The 23,137-nt window shown below is 40.8% G+C and overlaps 1 protein-coding gene across 9 annotated transcripts in view; it reads right to left on the bottom strand.

The window, feature by feature from the left end:
- LOC125172886 (protocadherin alpha-C2) overlaps positions 1-23,137 on the bottom strand; it is a 174,953-nt gene that overhangs the window by 20,301 nt on the left and 131,515 nt on the right. For 8 of the 9 annotated variants that reach the window (XM_047871538.1, XM_047871522.1, XM_047871531.1 and 5 more), the window contains exons 2-3: positions 14,970-15,028; positions 12,191-12,279 (exon numbers count right to left, since the gene is read on the bottom strand). In XM_047871538.1, the coding sequence (XP_047727494.1) occupies positions 12,191-12,279; positions 14,970-15,028 (148 nt within the window). Of the gene's footprint in view, positions 1-12,190; positions 12,280-14,969; positions 15,029-20,395; positions 20,531-23,137 lie in introns of those variants that run through there. The other variant, XM_047871554.1, reaches the window with a different exon arrangement.

Here is a 23,137-nt window from a genome sequence, read left to right as displayed (position 1 = left end):
CAACATGGATGGATCTAGAAGGCATAATGCTACATGAAATAAGACAGTTATGGGGTGCCTGGGTGGCTTAGTCGGTTAAGTATCTGACTTCAGCTCAGGTCATGATCTCGCAGCCCGTGAGTTCGAGCGCTGCATCAGGCTCTGTGCTGACAGCTCAGAGCCTGGAGCCTGCTTCAGATTCTGGGTCTCCCTCTCTCTCTGATCCTCCCCCGTTCATGCTCTGTCTCTGTCTCAAAAATAAATACACATTAAAAAAAAGAAGACTGTCAAAGAAAGAGTAATAACATGCTTCCACTCATATGTGGAATTTAAGAAACAAAACAAACGAAGAAAGAAAAAGAAACAAAGCAAAAAACAGACTCTTAAAAATAGAGAACAAACTGATGGTTACCAGAGGGGAGGTAGGTAGGGGGATGGGATAAATACGTGATGGGGATTAAGAGTACACTTATCATGATGCTGAATAATATATAGATTGCTGAATTATATATACACCTGAAACTAATATAACACTGTATGTTAACTATATGCAATTTTCAAAGTTTCCAATTCTTGGTTTAAGTAGAAAAAACCAGTAAAGTTAATAGATCATGAGCTTGTCTTGATATAGGATTATTTTTGAAGATTCAGCAGAGGTAAGGGGGTTCAACAGAGCCTCCTTTCTTTCTTTACATTTTTTTTTTATTTTTTCGTTTTTGAAAGACAGAGAGAAAGAGACAGTGAGAGTGGGGGAGGGGCAGAGAGAGGGAGAGAGAGGGAATTCCAAGCAGGCTCTGCACCATCATTGCAGAGCCCAACACGGGGCTCAAACTCAGGAACAGTGAGATCATGACCTGAGCCAAAATCAAGAGTCAGACACTTAGCCAACTGAGCCACCCAGGCACCCCTAGAGCCTCCTTTCTTAAAAACCAACCAACCAACAAACCAACCTTGTGGCTCACCACTGCCAACAAAGGAAACTTCAAGTTCTTTAGCAGGATTTTGAAGGCTCTACAAAATCTAACTCCTGTCTTTCGGATCTCATTTCCCAACAGTTTTCTATCCCTTCCATCCATCAAGTGTACTTATTCTATTCACCAAGATTATGGACTTCTGATTTTTGGTGTTTTTTACATTGTCCAGAATTCTCTCCCAACATCCTACATACCAGCCTTCAATACCCAGTATTAAATGTCACAATCTCTGAGATGGTCCCCAATTCGATGTTCTGGGCTCCCACAACATTCAGTATTCATGGTTACTGAGTGAGGGTCTGTGCCCTCTCAGGAAGGGGGGGCCAGCTTACCACATTTACATGGAGTTTGTACTGATTACAATATAGATAGATGACTCTAGATACCACTCTAGACTGACATGCTCTGGTGGTTTGTCCCAGCTTCCTTCCCCTTCATTGGCCCTACCTGTGCATGGTGCTATTATGGTCCTTATCACAGGACACTGTAATATTTCCATCTTATTTCCTTACATTTCTATCTTCCCCCACTAAATTCCGAGGACAGGACTGTGTTAATATTATTCTGGCATCACCTGGACTAGAGACTGACTTTAAGTGGGTGCTTAATGTTTGTTTAATGACTATATAAAAGGTTCCAAACAAATTCTATATTAAAGCCTACCCTTGGATAAAATACTCCAATACTTCACTTGTGTGTGTGTGTGTGTGTGTGTGTGAGAGAGAGAGAGAGAGAGAGAGAGAGAGAGAGAGAGATTTAATGAATAAGGATTTTAGTCTTTTTCTTTTTTTTTAGAAGATTTTTTTAACAGTTTACTTTTTTAATTTATTTATTTTTGATAGAGACAGAGAGAGAGAGTAAGCAGGGGAGGGGAAAAGAGAGAGGGAAACAAAATCCCAAGTAAGCCCCATGCTGTCAGCACAGAGTCCAACGTGGGGCTCAAACTCATGAACTGTGAGATCATGACCTGAACGGAAACCAAGGGTCAGACGCTTAACCTACTGAGTCACCCAGATGCCCCGAATGAATAAGGATTTTAAATGAGAGTGCTGGTGGTGGTGGTTGATGGTGGAATTCTAGGAACCTGCCTGTGAGGTGGGTTTTGTGAGCATCTTCCTAGTGCTCTTCAAATTACCCCCATTTAAAGGGTTAGAACGCAGGGTTGCAACCCTGAGTGAAAAGACAAAAGAAGCTAATGTATATCTCTAAATCCCTAGATTTAGAGACAGCTCATTCTTCCCAAAGAAATTTCCCCAAAGCAAATATTTAGAATCAATTTATACTTGGTTTAATAGGGGGAAACTTATGTGGCACTTCTGGTTGACTAAACACAACCCCGCTGACTGCAGACTGCAGGGACAACAGTTGGATTAACATCTTGGTGACACAAGGAGCCTATAGGGGATGTTGGCCTCCAAGAAGGTTCTGCCATGGGTCAAATGCCTATTCACTGTCAGAGTCATGGGAGGTGATCTGGTCTCTGGTGAGAGCTGCTGAGGGTGCTGAGAGGCTCTAGACTTTGGAGGTGCCTAGCCTGTTAGGATCTCAAGGAGGTAGCAAGTATGAGAATAGGTCTGTTACGCAAAATGCTCCTAAAAAAAAAACAAATCCTGCATTCTTTGTATCCATAGATTTGGCCTGCAACCACTGTGACCGCTGCCCCTGCCGCAGGTAGGACATCACATTCAGGAAAAGCAAGTGAATGCTGTCTGAAGTATCTCCTCCCCCACACTGCCCACAACCCCCAACACACACATACACACCAATCAGGTTCTACTTTCTTCCTCAAGGCAGTCCCGGATATATGTTTTAATCTGCTTTCACCTAGACACAGATTCTAGATGCATACACAGAGCAGGCAATATGCATTGTCCCTATCTCCTGACATCACCCTGGGGACAGTGACTTTTCCACTGGCTATCATGTCATTTAATTGACTCTTTCCAGATTGTGGTGATCCAAGGAGTTCTGTCTTCTCCTGACTGCTTTCTAATTCTTGGGAAAATACTCTTAAGCCCGGGACAGAACAATATATCTTAGTCTTTAATATAGCAATGTACCATCTACCTTCTGTCTCCACATTTCCACCTCTGCCCACAGAAAAGAGACACCCAGCAACCAATACTTCCATCCTCGGGGAATGGGTTAGGAAGGGGGCTCTCACCTTTGGCTCCATTTCCATACTTACTCTTCCCAGGAAAGAAAAGTTGCTTGTCTAATTGGGGAGATTATCATAAGTCATTTTTCAAAGGGATCATTGTTTTTGATTAGGTTAAATTAGCACTAACAGACACTGTTTTTTCATGATATTCCTCTCCTCTAACTCTTTTTCACTCTGCTCTAGCTCTGTTTGGTAATCAAGCCAGGACAGTTCCCCCTCCTCACAAAGGCAGAGGTCTGCCATTCTTGATTTTCTTCCCTTGTATGTAGGAGGAGGATGTCCTGTCATATTCTCCAGACCATCTTTACCAATTACAAGTCTGATTCTGAACTTTGGTCCCTCAGTTGGCTCCCTGCATCTATTCTTAATTATTTAAGACTTGGAGGGAGAAAGGAAGGTGATTAATTAGTCTCCACCAAAGTTCTGACAGTTAATAATAGCTTTCAAAGGCGTTTAAAGTCTAGTCAACACTGACTACAACCTCTTCACGGTCCTAAGATGCACCTTATTTTACCTTTGCCTCTACTGAAGTTTACAACACACAGATGCACACAGCCAGCTCTGCAGATAATGGTCCCCCAAAGATGCTTATATCCTAATTCCTGAAACCAGTGAATATGTTATATGTTACATGACAAGAGGGACTTTGCAAATGTGATTAAACTGAGGATGCTAAGATAGCAAGATTATCCTGGATTATCCAGGTAGGCCCAATGTAATCACAAGAGTCCTTATAAGGCAAAGAGAGGGGGATGAAAGTCAAGAGTCAGACAGAGATTTGCAGATGCTATTTTGTTGGCTTTGAAGATGAAGGCGCCAGGAGCCCAGAAATGCAGGCAGCCTCTAAAAGCTGGTAAAGGCAAGGGAAGAGATCCTCTCATAGAGCCTCCAGAAGTAGTGAAGCCCTGCTGACATCTTGATTGTAGTGCAGTGAAACCCATTTTGGACTTCTGACTTCCAGAACCATGAGATAATAAAACTGTATTGGCTTAAACCACCTAGTATGTGGTAATTTGGTACAGCAGCCTTGGGAAATGAATACAGATTTTGGTATCTGAAAGTGGGGTTCTGCTGTTACAAATAACTAAGAATCTTGAAGTGGCTTTGGAATTGGGCAATGGTCAGAGATTGGAAGAATTCTGAGAAGCCTAGCTTCCATTGAACAGACTGCTAGCAGAAAAGTAGATACTAAGACTCTGCTAGAGAGGACTCCGAAAGAAGTGAGGAGCATGTTACAGAAAACATATCATCATCTTAGGGAATACCTAAATTGTCATGAACAGAATGTTAGTACAAATAGGGACATTAAAAGTGTTGTTAGTGACAGCTCTAATGCGAATGAGGCACATACTATTGGAAACTAAAGGAAAGTGGATACTTGTTATATAGTAACAGGAATCCGCCTTGATTTTAGCCTAGTAAAACTTGTGACCTCCATAACTGTATGATAATAAATTTGCATTGCTTTAAGCCATGAAGTTTGTGGTAACTTGTTATAATAGTAATCAGAAACTAATACAGACCCTACAGTCAGCCTAGAACTCAGACAATGAATATTCCTCTCCAACTTACCAAACTATTCCCTTCAGCTGGCATATGGGACAAAGAATCAGTAGTGTGTTAATTAAGTGCACAGCATTCAGCAGCAGACAGACACAGGTTCAAATATTGACTTTGCCATTGTATTCATTAATGAGTCAACAAATATTAAGCCCCACTATGTGCTAGACACCTTGCTTGACTGGGATAATAGGGAGCAAAAAAACACTAAATGTATGAATATATGGAACTCACCTATTTCCTATGAGTCTCAAGTTCATTATCTAAAACATGGGAATAACAGTTTCTCTCTTGCTTAAGTATGCAATGCATGTAAAGTACTTACCACAGTTTCACTAAATAATAACTACTATTAAGCCTTCCTTTCTCTTGTTCTAAAAGGCTATTTGTACAACAACAGGGAGCAACAGAACAGGATTTAAAGACTTTGAAGCTTCAACAACAAAGACCCTCTCATCAACACACATACTTCCTTGCTAATAGGTTTCTGTATTCCATGGCTCATCATCAAACACAGAACCAATCTCACAGGCTCAAAAGTGTCCACCTCAGGGCTGTTTACATACATGGTAATACTCTTTTCTGCCCAAAACTCTCTGACATGAAGCTTGGTGTGCATCTAATGTAAATCATACATACAGACTGAGGCTTCTAGCCTTGCTACAGACCTTTGAGTCACCTTAGATGATTATGAGAACAGAGATGTGACACATGCATTTTTGGGTAAGATAGTATCTGTAGTTCAGAGTCAAAAAACATAAAAGAGAAGACTTGGGAAATGTCATCTTGCTACTCAGCTTGGCCCATGATACTGCCCAGAGCAACAACTCTGGACACTGGATTGGTCCAATGTTGGAAGGAAGCACAAACTGCCAGACTTTCTGGGACCATTAACAACAAACTTGTTTGTTCAGACTTTCTTCATTTTTAAAGTTTGTTTGTTGTTTATTACATTCACTGGCAGCTGTAATCTAGAGGCCCAGTACACTGTTTGGGACTCAGCAGTCAAGAGCCACACTCTAGTAACAATAAGCTTTTTATCATCCTTGTTTGCTTATAGATAAAAATTTGGTTCCTAAAAGTTACTTTTTGTACCCCAACTTTCTAAAGTTACACCTGTGAGAATTACTTCTACAAAGCTCTCAATATCCTATTTCCATACTGGTACAAATATCCTTTTGTTTTTTAATTTTTTTTAATGTTTATTTATTTTTGAATGAGAGAGAGACAGAGAATGAGTGGGGGAAGAGCAGAGAGAGAGAGGGAGACACAGAAGCAGGTTCCAGGCTCTAAGCTGTCAGTACAGAGCCCAACGCAGGGCTCGAACTCACAAACTGTGATATTGTGACCTGAGTCAAAGTCAGACGCTCAACCAACTGAGCCACCCAGGTGCCCCACAAATATCCTTTTTTAAAAAGATTTATTAAGTTTTTATTTTAATTCCAGTATAGCTCACATACAGTGTTATATGAGTTTCAAGGGTACTCCTTTTTTCCTTTATTTCTTTTGTTACTGCCATGCTCAGGACTGCCTTTTCCCATTCTTCACCTACCCACATCTCTGGCAGTAGACCATTCCAGGCAGGACTACTGCTGAGGAAACTCTTGGTCTCTTTGAGATGACAGTAGAATGACATTGATCTCTGCTTCCTCTCTTTTTTTCGACTCTGGATAATAAACTCTAAGTGCAGAGGCAGAAGAGGCTCTTCTCCAGTCCACATGCTCAAGTCCAGGTCTCTTGGCAATGAACTCTCTAGTGACCCTTTCCTAGAGGCCCCAAGGCTGTAGCCAGTGCTTGACCTGAATATGTTTCTCCAGATTAGGCAATGACCTTCTCAATTCAAAGTTGACTGCCTCTGTGAAAATGAACTTTTCAAGTCCTTTCGGAATCTGGACTGAGTTTCTCTGAAAACACTTGTCATTAAAGACCCTTGCTATTGCTGGGGACAGGCTCTCGTTTCTAGTTTACTAGAATCAGTGAGGCTTAAGGCAACGCTTGCTGGAACCGCAAAGCTTAAAGTAATTACAAGCCATTACTTCTCCTCTGCCCTCACTTCTGATTATAAGTAGGTCCTTCTTGTCCAAACACCTCTGAGGGAGGAGCTCCAAGCAATTCCAAACAATCCAAGACATCTTTCCCCCAGAATGAAGCGTAGACTCTCACCCTCCACTTCTACTTTGCCACAGAGCTCTCAGACTACAGGTAGCTTGTGACTTCCTCCTCCCCCCTCCTTCCTTGGTCCTTTGAGACACTAGGGTCTTCCCAGTATAAACCTGAATTTCCCTTCTGATAAGGCACTTAAAAATTTAGCTACAAAGTATGGTGTGTAGACAAAACTAGAAAAGAAGGTAATTTGGAAACTCTCTCGTCCCATGCAAAACTCTTAAACAAAGAAGGATAAAAGTGTATTATTTTCCTAAGACATTATTCAAAAGTTGTTGCTCATGAGGAAGTTTTCAGGGGCCAGACTGTATGCTCTAGTGACACGTTAAGTGGATCAATGATAACCTAAGGAACTGTAATGAGTATCCATTTCCTGACCCTGCATTAGCTGCTTCTCTGCATCTGTGGGATTTGAAGAAAACTATAGCCTAAGGGAACAGTTCTTGCTGCTCTTCTCTCCTCGCTCTACCCTATAAAATGTATGCCCAGGAGCATACAGTGGAGTGCACACAGGATTATATTTTCAGGAAGCACATGAACTCTGTTTCAAGGAAGAAATGTATTTATTATGTATCATGGTCCCAATTCTGACTGTATTCTGCCCGGGGCTAACCAATCCTGGGGGAAAGGGTGTAGAAAAAGGGGGAGAGGTGGGGGAAACACAGAGTGGAAGGAAAGAACTATCTCAGAATCCATTTACTAAACAGAAATGTTTAATTTCAGAAAAACCAGGAAGTCTTCCATCTAGTTTTTCATTTATATGACCATTAAAAATAGAAGGGACAGCGTGTTCTTCTAAGAAGGAGATGAAGGGGAATGAATGAAGCCAGTACAGACAAGTTTCATGGCTTCTCCTAGGTAGAGGATTCTAATTCGCCTTCCCACACTATCTTGCTCCCTCCCTTCAGGCCGGGTCAGAACACACCACACAAGCTACACAGAGAACTCCAGCAGATGTGGTGACTCCAAACCCCCAGAAAGTAACAGTGCATCTCACAAGGACTCACTCACGTTCCTCAGCTAGAGACCTCTAAGCCAGGCTGGCCCTCTGGCCCTGAGACGCAGGTGAGAATGGACAATGCCGAGGAAGGAGCTGCCCCACACACAGAGACCGCTGACCTCATTTTTTTCCCTAATAAGGATCTGTACACACCTCCCAGGACTGTCATCACCATGACAACAGCAGAAGTTGAGGGTGAGCAGGTTAGTGGAACAGCATGCTTTCTAAATTCTCAAACGAGGCCTGAGGCTGTCCTCACTCGTGAAGTGGAAAAATTCATGTTGGCAGTGCTCCTAAATGGATTCCAAAAAACTTAAAGATCATGCCTTCTTTCTGGGGAAGAATCAGAGATGGAGTCTGCATAAAGCCCCTTCACGCAAAGTTGATTTTGTCAGAGAGGTAGGAATCCTAAAACAAAAGCATGAATTCCCCCTCACTCCCCCTAAAACTAGGGCACATAAACTATGTCCATCTACCAACAGAGTGAAGAGATATGGCAAACCAGGGCAAAAACAATCCCCCAAAGACACAAAAAAACAGGCACTTTGAGAAAAATCTCTATAATAGAGCCTTCCCACAGAGACTACTCAGAACAACTCAGACCTAAATTCTGAATGTGAAAGATAGACTCCTACCTTGAAAAATCACTAAAATAGCTCCCATTTACTATAAACATTGTTCTCTAGGCTGTGTAATATGGGTGTATTATCTCATTTAATTCTTGTAACAACCTTATCAGGTGGACACTACTATTATCTCCATTTTACAGAGAATGAAACTAGGAACCAGAAAAGTTAAATAGGGGACTCAGAACTGCTGAGTAACAGAGCTAGGATTCAAAGGAGGGTTACTCTGACCGAGAGCTTGAGCTCTTAGTGATGATCTCTCTGATATAGGGAAAGGCTTCCTGCTTCCTGCTTCCTGCAAGAATCATAAGTAGATGCCTTCCTCGCATGACTTCTGAGCCTCCAAAGATATAAGACAACCTCAGGAACATGTACTCTTGATTCTAGACCAGTTCTTAAACTTTGGGGTATATCGGGAGCACACGGAGGGCTTGTTAAACACAGATTTCTGGGCTCCACTCTGAGAATTTCTGATTCGGTAGCAATTGTTAGTGTGTCTGCTCCAAGTATCGTACTTGGAGAACCACTGTCTGGTCCCTCAACACTGAGGTCCTCTAGGCCTTACTGCCTTAGTCACCTCATCTGCCTAAGTAATCTTTCACTGCTTAGTCCCAGATCCCCTGGGGTCTTCCTTGACAAACTATAGTGTTATGTTTGGCAGTGCTGTGTATTTTGGAATTCCCTGAGCTCTTCTGAAAACAGTATGTCCCTCTCCAGGAACAATTTACTGCTGCCTTAGGTAATGAAATGTAGAAAGAGGGGCCCCGGAAGGACCAGTAGGAGAGAGCAAAGCAGTCTGGTGCCCTGAAGCCAGACCAGCTGTCTCAAAGGCGCAGTCTTTTTACAACCTCTTGGGATTCCCTCTAGGAACTGATCACACAAGGGCACTCATTAAAACCTCTTGAGAACATTCACACTGAGAAAGTGAGAGTTATAATTGTGAATGACTGGCCCTTTAATGCCCCTCCCCCCAAATACATTCCTCCCTCTGAAGAAGCTGTAACTGGATGCCAGGCTCTCCCTCCTCAGCCCATTTCTTTCTCTGCTCAGTCTCACGGGAAGCTGCTAAAGAAGAAGCCCTTAGGCCAGGTCTGCTCACACAGAGGTGAGGCTGGAGAGAGGGGCCAGTCATCAGGATTAACCAATTTAATGCCTGACTTGTTTATCCTGCAGGAAACATCACCTGGTGATGTCCCCATTGATCCTTTTAGATCCTTATGCTAGGTTTTTGTGGACTGTGAAGATAAATGAACAGTTTAGTGACAAAGCAAAAGAATTCATCAATGGAGGAAAAACAACTTTCAGGAAGACGTGTGAATGAGGATTAGTGTACAGCAGGTCTCCCTCTCTCTCTCTCTTTCTCTCTCTCTCTCTCTGCCCAGCTGCAGCTATTCTCTACTAACAGTGCAGGCGTATTTTGAGTCCTAAAACTGTCAAGTGTCAAAAGGTCAGAATGGCAGGCAGAGGGGCCTCCCTTTAACTTAGTATCACTGTGAGGAGGTATGTTGACATGCAAGGCTAGGTCACCCATGGAGCACTGGGAAGATGGAAGGTCTGTACAGCTCAGTCCATGAGGACCAGGACTTGAATCAGGAGCCAGGCACAGTCCTGGACAGAAGGGATGAGACAGGAGGGGTTGGGAAACTGGGGAATGAGAGTAATGGGACTCCTTCCCTATCTTCTGTGTGAAGAAGATGGGTTCCTAACATTCTTTTAAATCTGAAGGAGAGACCTGAAATAATCAGCAGACAGCTCCTAATGCATATTTGCCTAGGAATACACACCCACCAGCATCATCAACAAAAGGAGAATGTATTCAACCTTAGTTCCTGGCTCACTAGACCGATCTGCAAACCCTCTGTGGGAACAAGAAAAGTCCTGAAGACAGGTGAGCAGGGCAAGGTTGTGGCTGCTTTCATAGCATCATTCTTACCATTCCAGATGCTTCCTATCCTGCTATACTTGGCAGCCCAAAGCCACTTCTTCACTTCACCACTGGCATTGGGGCTGCAGATTTGTCAATGAACTATTTTATGTTCTTCTCCTTGCCATCTGGCAATATTAACTCTAATGAATTGCTTTAGCTTGTGCATTTGTTTTTTTTTTTTGTTTTTTTTTTTTTGACAAATGTGGCTTTTAGTTGAATCATGCAACATTCACAAATAGCAAATGCTGGCTGATTAGAATCAATGAAAGCTCTTAGAATTGCCAGCAAAAATGGGCCCTTTGCTGCACATGTTATTCAGATAGCCTAATCATTTGAAAAGCACCTGATTATTTCTGGAAAGAATGTTTCACACACACACTTATGTCATCTGTAATGTATCTATGTATGTATTTGAATTTGGATGGATTCTTGCATGCCAGCCATGGTATGAATATAAGTGCTAGATACACTTGGATTTGGAGCTAGACACAGGGTTTGAATCCTACCTCTGCCACTTACAAAACTGCCTGAACCTGGGTATGTTTCTTACCCTCTTGGTGTCTCAAGTTTCTCACATGTAATATAGATCTAATAAATCCCTTGCAAGACTGTCATGGGGAATAAATGAGATCACATATATAATGAGCTCGGCCCAGTGTCTGAGTTGATAATGGCTCAATAATTAGTAACTATTATCATCATTATGATGTTCTATTAATAGAGGATTATGATGGACACCATTTGCAGTCTCTGTAATCCTTCCTTTCTGAAAACTGCCACAGGGATGGACCTCCAAAGCCATATTTTTATTATATGACATTGCTTTAGTGATTGGGCAAGAATAAGGAAACTAAGGAAATAAGAGTTTAAGCAATTTGTCTATGCTCATCAGCCACTTGGCTCTTGATCCAACCTGGAAGATTCTCTTCCCTGAAAGTTTAGGTTAGGAATTAGTCCCCATTGGTCCTCTGAACTAAGACACTGTGAGATGTTCATGTCTGGAAATGTCCATGTCAGGGCAGTAAAAGTCAGTCTGCAGAGTGATACAGATCATCATATAGATGTGCAGAAAGAAGCAGATCTGACTTTAACCTGAAGTCAAAGAGAGTAGTGTCTTGGTTTTCATAACTTTCCACTTCCATGAGAAACTCCATTCCATCTATCTATGTATCTGTTTATGTGTCTATGTATCTCTCTTTTGCTTACCACTTTGAATGGGGTTCCATTGTCTCCAACTGAAAGATCTTTGCTAACAGTGTCATTTCTGTGCATAAGACCACCAGATCTTCTCTGTGTAGCTCAGACAGCCTAAGTATTTGAAAGATGCTGGTTTGGGGCGCCTGGGTGGCTCAGTCAGTTAAGCATCTGACTCTTGGTTTTGGCTCAGGTCTTATCTCATGGTTTCACGAGTTCAAGCCCCATGTCAGGCTCTATGCTGACAACACAGAGCCTGCTTGGGATTCTCACTCTCCCTCTCTGTCTGGCCCTCCCCCACTCGCACTGTCTTGCTCTCTCTCTCAAAATAAATAAATGAACTTAAAAAAATAAAGAAAGATGCCTGGCTATTTTACAAAACAGCTACACACACACACACAGAGACACCTTTATCTGTTTTCAGTTCTTGAAGGACATTAAGTAGAAAACTAAAATAATCATGCATGTATGTAAGGATGTCATACATATAAGGAAAAGAAGAAAGACTAAAAAGAGAACCATTAATATTCCTGGTCTTAAAAACAAACAGATCATGTGATTGCTTGCTAGAACCCACACAAGAAGAGAGAGACTTTGGGTCTTTACCTGGTGTTGCACTGGATACCGTTGGCCACTGCTGATCAGGCCCTCCTGGCCCAGCCCGTAGAATGCCAGCCTCCTCTAGGTGCACAGAGCTGAGTAAACACACAGACCCAAGTCATGGTTAGACCATAAATGCCTCTCCAGATCTCCTGCCACCCTCAGAAAATGTATACATCTCTGGAGGCAGGGCTATGTGCTGCTTGCTATACTATTCAGGCAATAAACATGTTTTATCTTTAAGACAATTTTGGTCATCATCAATGCCACATGGCATTCACTAAATCTAACAGGAAGCCCATCAGAGGGCTAATGCCATTTTAACATCTAAATGCTGAAGCAGAGGAGGAGAGCTTACTACCAGAAGCCCCAGGCCTCTCTTGCTGATTGTCTTGTTTCTGGGTTCTCTATAGCAAAGACGAAAACACAAAAAATTATTTGGTGGTAACTGTAGCATCATTCCCATTTAGCTACCCAATTCCTTCTTGACCTAATTTTCTGTTTTACTCTTTCTGTATCTTTTACTTGCAAACAACCCATCCTAGTACATTTCCTGGGACTTGAGGAAGCCTATCATCACCACTCACAGATCCCAATTCAGGAGAAATCAATTCAGCATGAACTACTGCAGGTAGTGAGACATAAAGTGGGATATGCTTAGAGGCAAGTAGAGATAGAATATAAGCTATTCAAGGATGCAGCACTCATAAATATTAATCGATGTATGTCTAATGCCAGCACATAGAAGACCCTCATGTATTTGTTAGATGGATGAAGGAAGGAACAAAGACTCTAAAAGCAAACATCATCCAAGAACATCCTCACCAGAATTAGAGGATTATTTTAAAACAGACATTGGTTCATCTTGCAAATTAAGTTACTGAGACAAAATTTATACTACTGTCCGAGGGGTTATGTGAGGCAGCAGAGCAGACAATCTTGAACTATCGTGGGGGAAGCCCATCTATAAACTGAGTATCTTCTCACTCTGTGACTTTGAATAACGTATCTAATCGAAATTCACTCATTACGCTCTGCCCTACTGTTATTCTTCCCTCTATCTATATCCTAGAATACTCTCTTTTTTCCAAATAGTAATATACTTCGTGTGTTCTTGGATTCTACCAGCAACTTATATGGGTTTAATCAGACTCATACTGAAGATGTAACTACCTGGGAACCAGCTCAGCTCAAAGCAGAATTTCCAGATACCGTTACATGATGTCTGAGGCTGGAACTGCCAGGAAGCCAAGCATATGTGTAAAAAAGAAGTATTCTTTAAGTTTACAACTCTAATACCTGCTCAGTACACTGTGGGGAATAAATTACATTTAGCTTCCATTCTGATTACATTTCTTATCCTACTTATATCTCATAATATCTTAATAGAAACCTGAATAGGAGGATACTTGGCTTTCTTTTCCCCACTTGAAAATAGAATAAGGAAGTGATAATGTTTTAGTATTTTATTTTAAGTGAATTTTTAAAGGTACATCTCATGGCTTTGGTACTTTTCAAGTAAAGTACGGATTCAACTGGGAGCGAATAAGCTGGTATTATAAACCATGCTTTCTCCTCTTATATGGTTTTGCAATGATAGCTCAGGTGCAGGCCAAAGCATAAACTGGTCACTAACAAACAGAAAGAATCCCTCTGATACCTCGTATCCTGGCATCTGCATAAGTGTTTCTGGGCTAAAATTGTGACCCTGGTTCCAAAGTGACATCTCACTATGCCAGCTATGATCTGCAGCCCTTCACTGATTGCTTCTTGTTCAGACACAGCACCCATTATAATGATTTCTGCTTAACTTGTAATGCTTGAGAATGTGTTAATTTATTTTACTTTAATGCATTTCTAAAGGGGCTTAAAACTAATTTTTCATTAACTTAACACATACTTTGTGAGCTCTCTCTTTAAAAAATCAATCCAGGTTTGGTAAAGGTCTACTTAAGTGTTGCTCACATTTTGAGGAGCTTAAGTTTAGAGTTTATTCCTTCTTTAAAACTAAATCCTTTTGGTGGGTGTTGATTGTTATGGTTTCTTGGTTTCCAAAGACACTCAAACATAAAGAATCTTTTATTTGGCCCCATGGCATTAAATCAGCTCTGGGAATAATGGTAGTTAATCAATTACTGTCACAGAGACAAAGTAGAGAAAGCAAAATTATATTAATCTGAGTCTTAGAGTAATGCTATTACTCTAGATTAATTTAAAATAAGCTAGATTGGGTCTCCAGATATTCAATAAAGGCCTTTCACATGGCTCATCCTCTGAAGAGCCCATGCCATTGAGGGAAACAAAAGAGTAACAAGATGGAAAAGATAAGGAGATTCTAATATGTGTAAACATGAACAAGAATAAGAGCTGATTACTGTGGTTGATAGGATATAAGAGGTGATGTGTGATAGCAAACCAAGGCAGACAACATGTACATATATTCCAGTACAAAAGCATCAGTGTTCATTATTATTTCTAAGGGAGGGACAGAAAGCATAGGTGGAGAAGGGATGAAAGAAGTTGTCATTAATTCCTTATAGAAATTTTGATGAGACAAAGTATACAGCAGTCTGTCTCTGTAATTTTGCAAGAGACTCTTATTGCCAGCATTTGAGAAGCATTTGGCAGTATGTTCAATGTTTCAAGGAATAGACATGGAGACAAAGTTCCCCTGTAAAAGTATCTAAAGCTTCTAAACAACAGTTTCCAGCCCCTACACACACAATTTGTCTGAGACATAAAAGTTAAAGTACTTCTCATTGAAAAAAAGGAAGGAAACACATACCTGTGCATTCCTGCTCTTAGGGAAGCAGAGTAACGCCAGTCTGGGTTGGGCTGTCGTGGCTGCAAAATCACAAAGGGAGGTTGTGTTAATAAGGCAAAACAGAGATCTCCCAGTGATTGATTAGTTGTTTCTTAAATATTTCCATGTATGTGAAAAAAAACATTGAAGGAGCCATTTTATGTGCAACTCTATGAGGATATCTGGATATACAGCGCTTCGTGAGAAAATTAGCTCATCAGGGTCCTTGCAAAGACTAAATATCATGAAAAACTAGACTTAATGATGCTGTGAGGACCAGCTGTGGCTTCGCCTTGCTCAAAACAGGTCTACGTTCCTAAAGCAGCAACAGGGGGAGGGCAGTCTATTTTGAGACAGGGAAAGCTTTCATTGTTTTTGCCCTCAAATGCCTCATTAAGGGAACATCTCCAATTTGGTGTTCACGCTAAAACAGGGTGCACAACTACACAAGTTCTGCTGGTCTGGCCGGACTGCAGAGCACTGCAATCTGCTGCTGGCTTTGCAGACTGCAGCATGTTTGACCCAGGATGGATGTGCCCAGTCATAACGCCAGTGACTGATAACTGCCTCTTCTGCTGACTGAAGAGGAATACTACAGAGAGGAAAATAAACCACTACGGGAGCTGGATCTTGTTTTGCTACATAATCCTTTTCATAAAACTGCACTCGCTCCCTGCTTTTCTGAGTGCTTTGCCTCCTCACTCAATTACTGTTCACCAAGCTCTGATTGTTTAACAGGGAGTAGCTGAAACCCAGGAAGAACCTGACTCACGCTGCACCACCTATGTATTAGAAAGATCTGTTGCCTTCTGTCTACAAACTGTCAATTCAAAGGGGAGTGGACACGGGGCGCCTGGGTGGTGCAGTCGGTTGAGCGTCCGACTTCAGCCAGGTCACGATCTCGCGGTCCGGGAGTTCGAGCCCCGCGTCGGGCTCTGGGCTGATGGCTCAGAACCTGGAGCCTGTTTCCGATTCTGTGTCTCCCTGTCTCTCTGCCCCTCCCCCGTTCATGCTCTGTCTCTCTCTGTCCCAAAAAAAAAAAAAAAAAAAAAAAAAAGTCAAAGGGGAGTGGACCAAGAAGGAACATATAGGCCCCAGAAGACTGAGGAGTTATGGGCTGAAGAGAAGCCACTCAGGAATCACAGGAGACAAAATGGGGATGACTGTCACTATCTTGTATTTATTAGCAAAAAGTTTATTATAAAAAAAACCTGTGTTAGGTCTTCCTTTAAATGTATTTTCATGGCCCTGTCACTGAATACTGAGGTCTATGTGAGCAGAAAGATGAAGAGGTGGAGGCTGTATTCTGTATTTTCCTCTGGATTATAATTATCATATTTCATAGACACAAAGCCACAGTAATACCAGTAAACTACTTCAAAATGTCAATAATTCTTGTCCATATCACTTTTATAGTTTATTCAAAGGATGCAGAGTATTTCATAAAGACACGTTTTCACAACACCTAGGAAAGAAGTGATCAGCATCTCAACTTTCAGACAGACTATGGGGTGGTTAGATGGTATTCAGAGAGTTAGCCAAAGTCAAGGCCCAGGAAAAGCTACAAGTCTAGAATACTTTTCCTCAAATGTCCCCACACACTAACTGCCCTCGCTCCTTTCAACTTTGCTGGCAAGACGTGAATATGCAAGCTGCTTTATCCTTGAAGCAGTTCTCAGAATACTACAGATACTCCATGTAAAGTAGCATGAAACTCTCTACAGAAGAAATGAAAGGGTTTCCCATTTTCTACTAGTTGTGTTGGAGGGAACCAAAAGAAACCATTTGCAAATCATTTTGTAAACCTGGAAATATGACTGAACTATTTGTATTAATCAAATCACCATCATCTCTTCCCTTACCATCAGCAGAAGTAGTATCAACTGTGAGAACCTTTCTTCAGTAAAGACTTGGACACCTGTTAAGTAAATGTTGCCAATTTTTTTTTCTACGATTGGATAACATTCATGATGAAAACTGCTGCCACTTGATCTTTGGATTGAGAGCACCAACCTCATTTTGCTGAGAGGCACAATTCTAGTGGGACTGACCATGGAACTCAGTTCACTGAGTCACTTCCTCAATGACAATTTGTCATGCTGCTATTTTCTATGATAGTCCATCAACAACAAGGTGCCTCTCAGATTCATTTGCCAGAATCATAGATATGAGATCACTTAGGGTAGTAAGATCAGGCAGGGAAAAGGTAAGGAAGAATACAGAATGTTTTAAGGATCCACACAATATTAGGCAATGAGATAAGCACTTTAAACATATTATTGCATTTATCTTAACACTTTTTTTGACCATAAATTCTATAAAAGGGATATATCTGTTTTGTCCATAAAACATATGAATATGCTCAGATATTCATAATACATAGCTATGTCCTCCGAGCTGAGCAGTGTTCAGGTATTTGGTAGGTTTTTAAAATGTTTCTGAACAAATTTATGATCATGCAAGGATAATATTAATGTATTTAAATGTATAGAAATAAGAAATCTGAGCTTTAGAGAGATTAAATTACTTGCCTGATTTGGTGGATTTGTTGATCGTTACATTTAGGTCTCCCTAAACCAAAGTTCGTGTTTTAAATTAATTTACACAGAATGACATGTATATAGTTGACCCTTGAACCACATAGGTTTGAACTGCACAGGTCCACTTATATGTGGATTTTTTTCAATAAATACCATACAGTACTGTAAATGTATGTTCTCTTCCTTATGATTTTCTTTTTTTTAATGTTTATTTATTTATTTTGAGAGAGAAACAGAGAATCTGAGTGGGGAGGGGGGCAGAGAGAAAGGGAGACACAGAATCTGAAGCAGGCTCCAGGCTCTGAGCTGTCAGCACAGAGCCTGACGTGGGGCTTGAACTCATGAATCAGGAGATTATGACCTGAACTGAAGTCAGACACTTAACTGACTGAGACATCCAGGCATTCTATTTATGATTTTCTTAATAACATTTTCTTTCCTCTAAGGCTATTCTTACTTTATTTTAAGAATAAAGTATATAGGGTGGTTCAGTCAGTTAAGTATGGGAGTCTTGGTTTTGGCTCAGGTCATGATCTCCCAGTTTGTGAGTTTGAGCCCCACGTCAGGGCCCTGCTTGGGATTTCTCTCTCCCTCTCTCTTGCTCCTCCCCAGCTTGCTGTCTCTTTCTCTCTCTCTCTTGCAAAAAATAAAATAAAATATAATAAAAGATTTTTTTTAAAGAATACAGTATATAATACATATAACATACAAAATATGTGATAACCAACTGTTTACATTCTCAGTAAGTCTTCTGGGCAACAGCTGGCTATTAGTAGTTAAGTTTTAAGGGAGCCAAAATTATAATCAGATTTTCAAGTCTGCATGGGTCTGGCACCCCTAATCCTCGTGTTGTTCAAGGGCCAACTGTACTTTAATTTTTTCTTTTACTTCTGAGTTTCACAGATATTGATTTACTTTTAAATGATACATAATTTAAAGTGACAAATGCACATGGGTTTCAACCAAACTTGATTAAAGTTGGAAAAACTCAAGTTTAAAGGTTGACTTCTGATATCTCTGACATACTGGAGACATATAGTGAGGATCTGAACTAACTGTGATTGTTTAGTTCCCTAACACTTGGATGATACATTCCAGAACTATGCTTATTTTCTATTGGTGAAAAGCCCCCGTATGTCTGTCGTTTCAAAGCTTAGTCCTTCAGGACACTAATGGCCACAAAATTCCAGATGTGGAAAAATTGTAGCAAAGATTTAATTTATCCTGTAATGGTATTATTACCATGTTATTGTAATATTTATACCATAGAATATTTGAGCTACAGAAGGATGAATCACCTTTTCAAGAAAAATTTAAAACAAACTAGGTTTAAAATACCCTGTCTCCTTCAAAAAAAAAAAAAATCATTAGACCACTCCAGAAATGACACTCTGTCATGGAAATCCATGTTGAAGCTATCAGTAAATGGCCCTCTGAGACATGAAACTATAAGTAGCGTCTCCTTTTCCTTTCTATTAGGACTCTATTAAGGATGTATCCATTGCAGATTTTTTTCAGTGATACTGTGTCAACACTGATATAAACTATGATAGGCAGAATTCTAAAATGCCCTCCTAAGATCCTCACACTGTGGTGTACATGCCCTGCATAATTTCCAAGAATAAATATGATGGCTCTCACTCTGATTAGGTTATGTCGTATGACACACTTGGCTTTAAGACAACCATGGGGCACCTGGGTGGCTCAGTCAATTAGCGTCTGACTTTGGCTCAGGTTATGATCTTGAGGTTTGTGAGTTCGAGCCCCATGTAGGGATTTGTGCTGACAGCTCAGAGCCTGGAGCCTGCTTTGGATTCTGTGTCTCCCTCTCTCTCTGTCCCTTCCCCACTCACACTGTCTCTCTCTAACAAAAATAAATAAACATTAAAAAAAAAAAAAAAAGACAAGAAAACGATCTGGGCGGGACTGACCTAATCATGTGAGCTCCTTAAATCTGGGTCTAGAGATCAGAGACATAAATTGGAGAGATTTGAAGACATAAATTGGAGACAGATTCCATGTGAGAGAAGATTCTCCCGTTAGCTCTAAAGATGGAGGGGATGATGGGGCAAGGGCCTGAGCACAACCCCTAGGAGCTGAAAGTGACCTCCAGCTAACAGTATGTAAGTAGTCCAGAAAGAGCTAACTTCTGGGGGCGCCTGGGTGGTTCAGTCGGTTAAGCATCCAACTTTCGGTTTTGGTTTCAGCTCAGGTCACGATCTCACCGTTGGAGAGTCTGAGCCCCATGTGGGGCTCTGCACCGATGGTGCAGAGCCTGTTAGGAATTTCTCTCTCCTTTCTCTGCCCCCTCCCCAGCTTGCTCTCTCTCTCTCTTTCAAAAAATAAATAAACATTAAATTTTTTTTTAAAAAGAACTAATTCTGCCAACAGCCTGTATGAACTTAAAAGCATATTCTTTTCCGAAGCCCACAGAAGAGAACTCAGCCCAGCTGCCATATGGATTTCAGCCTTGTGAAAACCAGAGCAGAGAACTCACTCACATCCTGCAGGACTCTGAGACAATAACTGAGAGTTATTTTTAACCAGTAATTTGTGGTAATTTCTTACAAAGTAATAGCAAATGAATATATAAACTATTGGTCATTAAGGCAAAAAGTATAACATTTAAAATAATCACTGTTATATATTAGTCTTCTAGTAAATCAAGTTGAAAAGATGGTAAGTATGTGAATTCTAAGGGAAATACTTTCTTCTGAAGTCATTTGCAACCCCTAATCCATGAAGCAGGAAAGTAAAATAAACACAATATTAAAATATACCGAATGGGTTTCAGTACAACAGAAAATGCTAGGTTTGCTTAATTCTGGACACACAGCCTGCCAGCACAGCAGTTACCCTCTCTCTCACAGTTTCACTTCCCTGGAGCCCAGAGTTCTGACCCTGCAAGGCCAGAAAGGAACTGATGTTGTTTATGTGCCAAGGAACTAAAGTTTCTTCACTTTTGCAATGTCAGATATTTCTTTGCAGGTCAAGTTCAAATTCCTGAAAGAAAAAAATTTTAATTTTTAGGTGAGCAGATTTAAAATGCTGCTAAGGAATCCTCTTGCCCTTTGATTTTTTGAAATCATGATTATAGATTATAACGCTAAAAAATATTATCATATGGATAAACTAAATTTACATTCATACTTAATATGCACAGAAAAATTGAGCTAGGTAAATCACTAACAAAAGTCACATTCAAAGACACCTGTAAATCTCCATTAAATCCATCTAAACCACTGGGCTTGGTGATGGCAGGTTTTCCTCAAATATTTGAAAACTGACATCATCCTAACCTCTCATTGAGAGCAAAAATTGGTGGAAAACCAAGGCAAGTATCCAGAACTGACTCTGCTATTCTGTCAAGCAGACAGCATGCCAATAGACGATTTATAATATGCCAGGCTGTGTCCCTGCAGAGTGTTTGGAGGTAGACCAGATGCCCATGTGACAGCTCACTCCTGGGTCAGAGGAAAGGGTAGGCCAATGACATTCAAGCTACAATAAATAGATTTCTTCATCAGTCAGAATATGTGCAAGATAAAGAGACTGAGAAGAGCTCAGCCATAATTCCATCTGGCTCAGCAGATCTGCAGAAAAAGGGAGGAAGGAGGTAATTTGAAGCAATTATTGTATTATCAGATGAAAGAAAATAAACTTTTTCTCAGAAGAACAGTCCTATAACCGGTATGGAAATGGCAAGACAAAACAGCCCACCCACTCAAAAGTGACCACAAGAGGATGCAACACTGGAATGGAAGTTCACAAATAGAATTTCTCTACCTATTCTGACCACCATACTCTTTTTATAAATATAACACCATGTCACTTTGCACTAAGTGTAAATTCTGAAACAGGACACAGTCACCAGATAGAAAAGTCAGTCCTAGGGGAGATAAATTAGGAGTCACTAAAAAAAGAGTTAACTTTTTCAGATCACTGCGTCTGGAATGAGGGTGAATGTGCATACACAGTGGCAGAAATACTCAAGATTTGATGACTCCAAATTGTTTGAAAATAAATGAAAGCAAACTTATCTTATTTCTGCTAGTCTTTTGTGATTTCCACACCTTGAGCCACCTGGTCCCATGGAAGCACAGCTGGACAAGTCTGTCCAGAGCACTCAGAGTGATTCATTAGCAGTCACAGGACCACAGACGCACAAAATCTACCTTAAGATTTGGTTTCCTTTTCTTGGAAATTCTGAAAGGGGTGCCAACCACATTCAATATCGGGTTTTCAGAAATCTCCAAAGAGAAATTCTGCCCCATTGCCAAACAGTTACTTCAAAAACTTCACTGCACAAGTGACTCATCCTATAAACTCACTGGGGGGTGAAATCTGTCAAAAGATTAGAGTCTGGTATTAAATGTTGTTTAATAAGCAACAAAAGAGAAATCAGAAAAAGAACAGAGATAAAAGATCTTAACAGGCTATGCCAAAGTAAAACAGATAAACATATAAAAATAAATCAGCTTGGTAGTAACATTTTTATTCATTGATCCTCCCATTTGTGACCTACTTTTACTCAAGGAATTGCTCTTTCTCTAAAAGCAGTTAATCTCTAAAAGTAAGTTAACTTACACCACTAGGTGAACCAATGCTGGCTGAAATGCCCAAGTTATCACATATGAAAAGAAGTATACACATTGGGATTTCTGTCTACTTGTACTATTTCAAACAACACAGTCTTTGGAATCAGACTGACCGGACTTAAAATAGACAAGCAGAATGATTGTGTCTTACTTAACCTCTCTGAGCTTATTGCCTCATATGTTAGATGCTGGTAAATGTTTCTTTCATATATGACTTACAGGGAATGAAACCACCCATATGCTGCAAAGCAGAACATTTTTATATAGCATAGTGGTCAATGAGTGCAAACTCCCTTACTCATCCTTTATAATCTTCATCTCATTTAACATAGGCACACTGCATGAAGTGCACCTCAGGACTCTTATGCCATCTGCAGTAACTGGGTAGGGAAAAGAGAAAGCCTAACATGGGAATTTAACAGGTTGATCTAGCGGTCATGACTTTCAGAGTTGACTGATTTTGTTCCCATTTTGCCATGCTGACCTGACTCTCTCTCTCCTCTTAACTGTAATAATGTCAGGAGCTATAGATCTTAGGGCTCTCTACTGGATTCCTAAAAGTGGCTGGCAGAAATTTGCTTTTATTCAAATCACACATTCTCCTGGAAAAATCCCACAAGAGCAAGCACTTTTCTGACATAATTTTCTCCCTCAATTAAAGATTTGTGTACCAAAACACGCATTAACACACAGGTCAGTGTAAGACAGAAATAGTTCATGTGTCAAACTGCCCCAAGCTCGGAGCCAGGAGAACGATGGTAGAGTGTCCTTTGGGAGCTTCCAGCTCCCAGTTGGTGGCAAGCTTGTCTGGCCTGCTCTCCCAGCCTCTTCACCACCTGCAGCCCACCCAGGCCCAAAAGGACTTCACAAGAATTTGTTAAGCAAAGGTCTACAGCATCCCTACTTAAAGCTAGGCCTTTTTACATGCTTCCAAAAGCTATGATCTAAAGAATTCTAGAAACGCCTTGATTGTGTCCCCTTGTATTTCTTAATCTGCCTTCTGCCTCCTGTG

This window comes from Prionailurus viverrinus, chromosome A1 (genome assembly GCF_022837055.1).
Source record: "Prionailurus viverrinus isolate Anna chromosome A1, UM_Priviv_1.0, whole genome shotgun sequence".
In the NCBI taxonomy this organism is placed as follows: domain Eukaryota; kingdom Metazoa; phylum Chordata; class Mammalia; order Carnivora; family Felidae; genus Prionailurus; species Prionailurus viverrinus.
The sequence above is the reverse complement of the archived record's forward strand: the minus strand, read 5'-3'. Positions and strand labels throughout refer to the sequence as shown.